The 10,531-nt window shown below is 55.7% G+C and overlaps 1 protein-coding gene and 1 long non-coding RNA gene across 2 annotated transcripts; one reads left to right on the top strand and one right to left on the bottom strand.

Moving 5' to 3' along the window:
• Window positions 1-277: 277 nt before the first annotated feature.
• Window positions 278-7,608, top strand: LOC133047026 (uncharacterized). Its single transcript, XR_009690648.1, has 4 exons — window positions 278-394; window positions 849-1,761; window positions 2,718-2,816; window positions 3,694-7,608. It is a non-coding gene; the product is annotated as an uncharacterized LOC133047026 (long non-coding RNA).
• Window positions 7,609-7,893: 285 nt separating this feature from the next.
• Window positions 7,894-9,854, bottom strand: LOC133047196 (basic proline-rich protein-like). The gene is made up of 2 exons (XM_061130243.1): window positions 9,691-9,854; window positions 7,894-8,449 (listed from the first exon to the last, which is right to left on the bottom strand). Exons 1-2 carry the CDS (start codon window positions 9,852-9,854, stop codon window positions 7,894-7,896), a joined length of 720 nt encoding a protein of 239 aa, XP_060986226.1.
• Window positions 9,855-10,531: the final 677 nt, after the last annotated feature.

Here is a 10,531-nt window from a genome sequence, read left to right as displayed (position 1 = left end):
GATTATATGAAAATTAGAAGGTCTGTTCATCTTAAAGCAACACCAAGAAAGAACACACAGACCACAAAGGAAGAAAATATTCTCTATGCACTTGAACTGAGAATCAGTGTCAAGAATACATAAAGAGCTAAATTCAATAGTAAAATGATAAACAACCCAGTAGGAAAAAAAAAAAAAGGTGGCAAAGCTCTGCCCAGAATTTCAGAGCAGAGCAAACACAAACATTCAGCAAGGGCACTGGGAGGTTGCTGCCCTCATTAGTAATCAGAGAACCACACATCACAGTGTCTGATTCATAGGTGGGTGGAGGAGCGGGGAAGGGACCGCTCGAGAATTTTCATGAGTTGCAGGAGTTCCAGGTTCCCAGCTGCTGCGATTTAGAGACTAAACTCTAGTAAGTACTGACTTAAAGAACAGCTCTTGAAACATAAAGAATACAGGCAACAAAATCAGAACCAAATATTCCTCCTCAGGGACACACACACACACACACACACACACACACACACACACACGCTGCTAACACTGTAGAATGAACATTTGAGGAGAACCACAGACAAGATTCAGGACAGCATCACCTGCTGTCGGCCAGCTGGGGGATGGAGAGCAGAGGGGTGGGGATGGGGGAACACAGATGTGAGCGGCAGTGCGGCAGTCCTCTGCTCCAGTCCTCTGCTCCAGTGGTATACGTCTCGGGTGTTAATCAAATAACTTACACCAAAGAAATGAATAAATAAAATACAAAACGGCTGGAGAGATTAATGGAAGATGAGAAAATGTCATGAGTCAGGGGCAATGGTTTATTCCATTATATGAACTTGATTTCTACTTAAAAACACACATGCCAGAGCCGGGGAACCCTGCCGGGCTGGGAGACGCGGAGGCGGAAGGGGTTTTGTACAAGCCGCGCCTGCGAGCCATCCAAGGCGACTCACGCTCGGATCCGGTAAGGCTGATGCCCCTACGAAAGCGGACGTCTGGACGCAGAGGGAGGACGGTGAGAAGACCCTGGGCTCTTGGATCCCGGCCTCCAGGCTGGGAGAACAGATATTTCAGTGTTTGAGCCCCGCCCCTATCGGTAGCGTTTTGTTACCCAGCAGCAGCATCCTGAGCTGACTAATACAGTCACACCCCAGTGACGTCACCACGCACCCGGGGTGGTGTGAGCGTCCCGCCAGCGCCCCCTGGTGACTGAAGGTGGACATTATCTCTTTTCAGGGATGTCACCCCTGCGGTTCCAAGGCTGGGCCCGAGGCCACGCAGGGGCTAAGTGTCACGTGGGGATCTGAGCCAGGTCTGCACCCCAGGTCCCAGCTCGCTTTGCTCCGACAGTCTGGGGTTGTTTCTTGAGACCCGCGGAAAGTGCTGGTGCCGTGGGGGCAGGGGGAGGGCAGGGGGGGCAGGACCCAGAGGCAAGGCTGAGGTTCTCCTCCAGGCCCTGGTGGTCTTTCTCAGCCCAGCCACGGCTTCTAGACCCTTAGGATCCCAATTCAGAGTCCGCTGCTGGTGATCTCTGCCCCTCTCTCCCACGGGCCATCCTGGGAGCCCTGTTCACACAGACCCAAACTTCCAGGGACGGTCAGGGCCAGCCGGACCTCCGCGTGTTCCCTCGGATGGGTGAGCACAGCCTGTGACCTGTGACCGTAAGAGCTTCCTCCCACACTGGGAGGCCTGCCTGTTTTCCGCAGTGGAAGTTTATGGCACTCCATACCTTCTCTCTCAAGCTCGAGTTCCCAGACTACAATCCCCGTCTCCTGGAGGGTGAGTTAATTTAGCTTGACGCTCTGTTTTTACCTTCCTTCTTTCGTTGGCTAACTTTTTCAACTAGGTCATTGCTTCAGAGGTCATCGGTTGGATCAAACGCAGCAAAAACCAGCAATTAGTCAGGAGCTTAACTGCTTTCCTGTGAATTGGGCTAAAAATCCATTGCTTCCTTCATTGTTTTGAAGACCCTGTGTCACTGACAATGATTTGTTCATTGTCATCCAAGCCTGTGTTGAAAATATATCTGAAAAAAAGGCTTTCATTTGTACTAGCTTTGTTTATATAGTCCAGACTCTGAATAAAACTTTAGACGTGAAAAATCTACATTTCTCAGTGACTTGCATATCTCGTTGTGGAATATCTTTGAATTGGCTCCAGCCACCTTTCTGTGTACTTTGTAACTTAGCCGTGTTTGCTCACGGAATTCTTCTCTTAACTAAATTCCCCAAGCCCTGGCCCTCCTCCCAAAGCTGCATTTTTCCTCCTTTTGGGGCTTTAAAACACGCATCATAGCTCTGGACAGATTTTTCCCTGATACCTGTAAGAACTGCTGTTTTCGAAGGAGGAGGAGCCCGGACTTAGCTTCACACTCCAGCGGAGCAGGCTCCGTGGGGCGAGTACACGCCGCCTCCATTCCTTCCTGCCTGCTGGGCCGCCTCCTCCCTGGCCTCACCCTCTGCCTTTGAACTCCAGACGTCCTTCTGCGGCTTGGCCTCCCAGCTGAGCCTGGGCTTCCGGTCAGGGAAGTGCCGGCCTACGCCCTGCGGGTATTTACTGCAATTCTGGTTACAAACACAAAGAGCCAGGAAAGCCTGACTCCAGGCCTGAGCCTCGTCCTTGACTTTGCTGGGTCTCGACCTGGGACACACCCCGCCCAGCCCTGTCCACATCTCCATGCAGCTGTCTTCCCTGTGTCCCTGTGGCTTGAACTCTCCTTTTTTTTTTTTTAACAGCCACCAGCTGCTGGATTAAGAGCCCAGCCGAATCCAGGAGGACTTCACCTTGACATCCCTAACTTAGTGACCTCGGTGAGGGCCCCATCTCCAACTGAGGTCAGAGTCACGGGTACTGGGAGTTAGGGGGAGCACGTTGGGGGAGCACATCTCTGGGGGAGCACGAGCCGACCTGCTGCCCATGCCTGGGGCTGAGCGAGAGGGGCAGACGAGGTCTCTGGTGACTCAGGATGGGGAACGGCCAGAGTCCGTGAGTCCCAGTCGTGTGCTCAGGGCCGTGACAGCGAATCCCGTCAGTGGGCTCACAGTGGGCCCCCAGGCCTGCGGGCGAGGGGCCTCCTGGTGGTAGGTGGGGGAGGACCGAACCCATGACCCTTGGGACGTGGCCACTCCCGTGGACGTAGGGCTGCAGCTGGAGTCCCGTGCCCTGAGTTGCACCTCCCATGGAGGTGCCCCCGCTTCTTCCTGACTGTCTGCATCTCCACCCCTTCCTCCCGGCGCCGGATCCCTGCTCCTGGCAGGGACTCTGCTGGGGGTTCCGGCCTGAGGAAGTCACCCAGCTTTCGTGGGAAGATGTACTCTGTGTCCTAAACCTCAGCAGCAGCCGGACCTCACCTGGGGCACCCGGGTCCTGCAGGGGCACGTGCCGCAGAGATTCCATCAGGGGCCCGGCCCTGGGACTGTCTGCCTTCCGTTGCCACCACACAGGGCGTGGAGGGCTGCTCTCTAGGGGAGGGTCTGGGCGCTGCCCTCGGCCATGTGCCCATCCGCATCTTCTCTTTCAGTCATCCTCAGAGCAGGACACGACTGGATTCAACACACGCCGCGTCTCTGCGGCTGCTGGGGTGCTGGGGGCGTGGAGGGTGAGCACCCACGCCCAGGGCAGAAGGCACTCAGTGAGCCCGGGTGGGCATTCACAGTGCCGCGCAGGCGCTGGGCCAAGTGCTCACGTCTGCTCCGATCCTCCCTCCTCCAGGTTGGATGACAGACCCCAGTCCTCAGCGGACCAGAGTTCCGGCAGGCTCGGCCACGGGACAGTCGCGGGGTCTGCCCAGGTCTCGCTGGCTTCGGGTCTCACAGAGTGCGGGCTCCTTGTCCTGCAGACGCCAGAGCTCTCTGTCCCTACTGCCGCGGTCTGTGGGGCTGGGTCTGTGCTCTTCCCAGGGTGCTTTCCCGCAGTTTCCCCAATAATCCTCAACTGCCCCGTGAGCGCGTTAGAGCTCCGAGTGTGTTTACTTCAGTAAATAGGTGTTAGAGTTCCATCCCTGGGTTGGGAAGATCCCCCGGAGTAGGAAGTGACGACCCACTCAGGTCTTCTTGCCTGGAGGATCCCATGGACGGAGGAGTCTGGCGGGGTACGATCCATGGGGTCATAAAGAGTCGGACAAGATTGAAACAACTTTGCACAGATATTAGAGACTTGCTTAAATTTCCCTAGATTTCGACAGAAGTCATAGTGTTGGTCCCAGAAGCTGGGTGGATTTATTTCTGAAAGGACGGTGAATTCCTGTAACATGGGACCTTTGTACGTTTCATTTCCTTACTGTCAATGTAGGAGGGAAGGCACGATGTCCCGTGGTCACGTGACGTAACCCCGGCGGAAGTGGCTCCTCCCGCGTGCAGGCTGGTGTGGGGGGCATTTCCTGCCCCTGAAGCAGTGCTGTGAGCCACGCAGGCTGTGTGGCGTTATCAGCCCTGGTTCTATTAGACTGCGCCTCTGATAGAACTCCGGGAGAGGGGGGATTTGGGTTCCCATCTGTGCTGTGAAGTTAGCAGCTCTTGCAGCCTTATGTTACACTATGCTCTTTTCTCTTGTGAATGTATATTAACAGATACGTGTGTATGTGTGTGCATGTGTATCTACGTGAACACACACATTTGTTTTCCTCAGCTTTACCACTTACCGCTTTCTTCTTATAAAAGTTGAAACCACTTACTGATAATGAGTCCTTTCACCATGTGATCTATTCTATGTGTTGTGTGCTTAACAGGCTTGCCATTAGAACCGTTCATTTGTTTTACGTGTGATTCCACCGATCAAATGCTAGGGCTGCAGGCCGCCCTAGAACATTGTGCAGTTTCCCAAGGTGATAAAGGTCAGGCAGTCAAATAACCAGCCAAGGCCTCCTTCTCCTGGCCCTCGCAGGGCTAGCTTCGGTTCTACACAGCCCTGCTTTCCAAGGTGTGACACGGCGTGTGCTGTGACCTCGCCTGAGTATCCCGCTAACCCAGAGATCCAACTTTCCTGGAGACCTCCTACCTCTTTCCACATCCCACTCCCCCCCACCCCAGGCCCACCTCCTTCTCGGCAAGAGTGCTACTCCGTATGAGGACCCACGTGCCACCCCCATCAGGGTCTCAGGGCACGTGTGCTTGGCCCAGAACCACCAGAACCTTCTGCTGAGATCTGGATGCCACAGGAGAGTGTTGACTTGGAAGCTCTTCTCTTAAGGCCAGTCTGGTTTTTTCGTGCCTGACGATCACCGGGTCGGCCTCTCCTGCACCAGCTCGGGGATCGCCATCAATACAGCAGGGTTGGAGTGCACCCCTCGATTGCTGAGACTGTGGGAAAATGCAGGATTTGCCCATGAGATGCAAGTAGTAATTCCACAGAATGATGAAAGCTGAACGAGGAAAAAGAGAGCCACCGATAATTATGGTCGGAGCTGTGATCTTCAAAGAAGATGTTGAATGGAAGCTGAAGGAAAATCTGTAAGACAGCATGTGCGGAGCAGTGAATCACAGCTAATAGTTGGGGAAATCGTGGTAAAATATTTAAAACCAAAAGTCCCCAGGGGGGCCTGTGATCATCTAAGACACTTTGTTAAAAGCCAGCGGAAGTGACACAATACATCTAAATACCACGTGAAGGTCCAGCTAATTTTTTTATAGGTATGTGCCACAAAGAAGGAAGCCAAACAAATGTCTACCTTCCGGTTGTGCAGGAGGAAAATTCTCAGTGATTTTTTCTTCAAATTCGTGCCAGCACTTCTCACGTTCCAGGCTCTGTGCTGGCTGCTGGCATCAAGTCCATCCTCAGAGCCAGCCATGGTCTCTGCACCTGCGAGCCCTGGATCCCACAGAGAAGATTCACCAGAAACACACGCGGAGAGGAATCCACGCCATGGAAGAGGTGACTTGCTGCTGAGACGTGGAGAAGAGGGTTGTTGCAGATGGCGGGGATGGTGGAGGGGAAGGGCGAGAGTGAGCAGGATTCCTGAGCTCTGGAGCGAGCCCAAAGTGGAAGAGAAGCTGGTTTTCTGGATACAGATAGAATGCGAGGATTTATATTCACGACAGGAGAGGTTAGGTATCAGAGCATGACTGAAACAGACAGGGTAAGACAGCCACATGGCTTCAGGCCCTGGGGAGACACCCCAGAAGTTGAAGAGCTGAATTCTTGAACAGGGTCAGGAAGGACTAAGAAGAACTCGTTAGCAATAGATTTATGAGGACCTATTGACGATGCTGGAAACAGCCTGGCAGGGCCCCCAGCTCCTGATACCAGTGTCACGGGCCCCAAGCTGGTCCTCACTTGTGGGGCCTTAAGAGCAGAGCTCTTGGCCCCGGAGGAGGACTTGACTCTCTGCGGGGCTGGGCCTGCCCGCGGCCCTGTAGGGAGGGACACAGCTGCCGCTCCCGCCTGGTGAGATCCAGCACCGCCCTCTGCCTCACCATCTGGTCAAGAACTCCCAAGCACTCCACAAGCATCGTGCTGCCTTGGGCAAGAGCGTGGGGCTGGTTTCAGGATCCGGCGTCCTTTGAGTGGCCGGAGGCGAGAGAGTCGCTGGAAAGAGCAGAGTCTGGAAGAAGAATCCCAGCGATGCCGTCACCTTCTGTAGGACAGATACTAACGGAGTTTACTCCATGCTAGGCTGGGTGTGTTATTTTTTCCAGGCCCAAGACCATCCTCCTGCTGATCACAAAACAAGCCAATCAACAAAGACACAAGTAGTTGAGGTGAGAAATAGCAACTTCATTCGGAAAGCCGGCAGACCAGACGAGAAGGTGGTGGACCTGTGTCCTGCAGATCCACCCCGCCTCAGTTAGCATTCAGACCTCTTTTATACTAAAAGGAGAGGGAGTTAAGTCCCGGTTCTGGGCAACCTCCAGAGGGGATGTGTTATTAATAATTTCTTCCTTCCTTCAACTATTCACAGTGGGCTGGTCGGGAAATTTCCTGTAAGCTAAATAAAAGTATTTTAGTTCAACGCCCAGGTATTGGAAGCAAGGTTCCCAGAGAGGGGCCATTATGTAAAGGTTAAGCTTATAGACAGCATCTGCTGAGTGATCAACTTGGGGCTTCCCGGATGGTTCGGTGGTGAAGAATCTGACTTCAGTGCAGGAGACGCAGGAGACGTGGGTTTGATCCCTGGGTCAGGAAGATCCCCTGGAGAAGGAAATGACAACCCCCTCCAGTATTCTTGCCTGGAGAATCCCATGGACAGAGGAGCCTGGAGGGCTGCAGTCCATAGTGCCGCAAAGAGTCGGACATGACTGAAGTGACTTAGCACGGGAGGGTGTGGAAACCTCCCACAGGCTTGAGCTGGTGTGCGTGTGGGACATTATTTCTTTGCTCCTTCTGTCGACATGAGGTCCAGGGATTGTTGACAGAACACAAACCCTTTCCCCCCAGTGGAAAGCTACCTTTCAGATGATACCAATTATCTACCTGGGAACCAAAAATGTCCACGTGCCTTAAAACACGTAACGTGTGTGTTCCCTGAGTTGTTGTTTTGTTGTTCTTTAGTCGCTGCGTCGTGTCCAGCTCTCTGCGACCCCGTGGACTGCAGCCCGCCAGGCTCCGCTGTCCTTGGGAGTTCCCAGGCAGGAATCCTGGAGTGGACCGCCACTGGCTGCCCACGTCCTGCATTAGACGGGTGCAGAATGACTACCCCAGCCCTTTTCTCTGACTCAGTTCATGGAGCAGACAGCCTGGTCCTCTCCTCCCGGGGGCTCTGTCTGCTGTTGTTTCCCTGTCCCGAGAACACTCCCACCCCAGGCACCGAGGCTTCCTGGCCAGGCAGGAAATAATTCATTGTCTGGTCCCTCAAAGCCGCAGCCATCCCAAACATGGCCTGTTCTCCAACGCCCGCTCCCCGCCTGTCAGGAGGCTGTGCGTTTGGGCGCAGAGGCTGTCGGGAGGGAAGGCGGCCGATGTGGGCGGGATCCTGCGTCACGAGGTGAGGTGACGACGCAGGAAAGCGGCGAGGGCCTTCTGCCCCCGGGGGTCGGGGGGCGGGGGGCCCTCTGCCCCCGGGGGTGGGGGAGCTGGAGGCCTTCTGCCCCCGGGGGTGGGGGAGCTGGAGGCCTTCTGCCCCCGGGGGTGGGGGAGCTGGAGGCCTTCTGCCCCCGGGGGTGGGGGGGCGGGGGGCCTTCTGCCCCCGGGGGTCGGGGGGGCGGGGGGCCTTCTGCCCCCGGGGGTGGGGGAGCTGGAGGCCTTCTGCCCCCGGGGGTGGGGGGGCGGGGGGCCTTCTGCCCCCGGGGGTCGGGGGGGCGGGGGGCCTTCTGCCCCCGGGGGTGGGGGAGCGGGAGGCCTTCTGCCCCCGGGGGTGGGGGAGCTGGAGGCCTTCTGCCCCTGGGGGTCGGGGGGCGGGGGGCCTTCTGCCCCCGGGGGTGGGGGAGCTGGAGGCCTTCTGCCCCCGGGGGTCGGGGAGCTGGAGGCCTTCTGCCCCTGGGGGTCGGGGGGCGGGGGGCCTTCTGCCCCCGGGGGTGGGGGAGCTGGAGGCCTTCTGCCCCCGGGGGTGGGGGGCGGGGGCGGGCAGACACAGCGCCACAGTGGTTTCCGTCTGAGGGTCAGCTCTCGCACCCTCCACGAGGCACCGGGTGGATTCCCAGCTTCTGACCTTGCTCAACACGTATTTCCAATTTGTGTTTGTACAGCGCATATGCTTAGCTGCTGGTGGGACCCCATGACTGCATGTTATGTTTTTCTTCCATTTATCGCACAGGCGGATTTCATGTTTTTGAAGGACTCTGCCTCCCGGTCACTTTTAATGATGTTATTGCTTCAGTCCCCCGTAGCTGGTGAATCTTCAGTGACTCAGGGGTTAAAACCAAGCTCATCATTCAAGGCGTGTTTAGAAACGGAGGGGGTGCAGCATCCTTGACCTTGAAGGCGGTACTCAACTGCGGCCCCGCCCTCCTGGGAGGATGGAGGCGCTTCCCTCCACCTCCTCCCAGACAGGACGTGCCTCTCCGCTCCAACTCCGCTGTCTAATCTGCCTTTTCTTACATCAGATTCACCTCCCGTGGTACCTTGTTTTCCTCTGGCTTTCCGTTGCCTAGGATACCAAATAGGGCCGTGGCAGGGGCTGAGCGAGGGCGGGGGGCTGCGTGTTCTCTGGAGCGCGCCAGGTGGAAGGAGGGGGGCGCCTCTTTATCCGACAAGAATTTCTGCAGCCGCCGGGCAGCCTCATTAGGGTTTTCCCATGCCACCTCACAAAGGACAGCAGGCGCAGACAAAAGTGAGATGCTAGCCCGCTGTATCCCTTTGTCCAGGCCTGGCTGGACCTCCCGGCTGAAGCATGCATAATTCAGAGCAGCTGGTTCAGGGCATTGTGCTCCCCTTAAAGAAAGGGTGGCCCTGGGGAGGAGGGGTCGAGAGACATAGGTTGGTCTAATTAGGAAGACCCAGTTGGGCTTAATATTTACATAAGGCAGAGCTAAAAATTTCTCAGGTTGTCAAGAAGAGAAGAAAGTAAGAATTTAACCTCGCGGAGCAGCAAGGTAATTGGAAGTGAAGCGCTTTTTAATTTTCACGGCATTTCGCCTCCGAAACAGTCTTTGGTGGGTATGGTCAGAACGCAGGCTTTGATGCCCACATGCTAAGGCTGCCTTTCTTAGAAAGGTTTCTGAAATCATCAGCACTTCTTCCCGGGAGCCGTTCGGGTCGCGTTATCTCATGGGATTCACAGGACTGTTTCGTCCCCGTGTTCCTGAGAGCAGACCAGGCTGATGGAGCTGTGCTCACGGCCTCCGGATCCTGCAGACCCTGCCAGGGACCCAGGCAGCGAGCCCCTCGGTCCTGCTTCTAGCCGCTCGCCCGCCAGCTGGCCCTGGGGGCGCCCACCGGAGCAAGGCAGAGGTCCGGCTGGCCTTGTCACCAGTTTCCTGCTCGTCCCCTTCAACCTCCATCATTCGAAGAACTGTGCAGGAAAAGGGAAGTGAGAAAAATAAATCTGTTCCGAAATTCGGTAGTAATTCTAGTGTCATGCAACAGCAAGCCTGTTCGTGTTTTCCGTCTGAAGATTTCAGTGGAAGGTGGGACTTTTCTGCTGGTCCTGTGGGTAAGAATCCACCTTGCAACACAGGGGATTCGGGTTCGATTCCTGGTCGGGGAACTAGGACCCCACTGGGCCAGGTGCACCTAAGCCCACATGCCCCAACTCCTGAGCCTGTGCGCTCTGGAGCCAGAGCGCTGCAAGTGTTGGAGAAAGAAGCCTGCCTGCCACAGCGAAGAGCCCATCCCCAGCGGCAGAAGATCTGGCAGGCGGCAAGGGAGGTCCCCAGGGCCGCAACCAAGACCCAAGGCCGCCAGGTAGACACGTGAAATCGAACAAGTCACATTCCATCTATAAAAAAAAGGATTCAGTAGAAGGTGGTTTTGCTCCTGGAACAGGGCGTCCCCATTTCTGATTGTTCTAGTCATCCTTAAAACCCTCGACCCTCAGAGTCACCTGTAACTCCTGACTGTGTGATGGGGTCTCACCCTCCGATGGGGCCCGAGGGGGTGCTGGAGGTCAGGTACACGTGCACGCGTGTGCACACACACACAGAGAAATACATACACACAAATATATACATACATGCAC

This window comes from Dama dama, chromosome 26 (assembly GCF_033118175.1).
Source record: "Dama dama isolate Ldn47 chromosome 26, ASM3311817v1, whole genome shotgun sequence".
NCBI classification, from domain to species: domain Eukaryota; kingdom Metazoa; phylum Chordata; class Mammalia; order Artiodactyla; family Cervidae; genus Dama; species Dama dama.
Note: the sequence above shows the minus strand (reverse complement) of the source record. Positions and strands in the feature narration are given on the sequence as shown.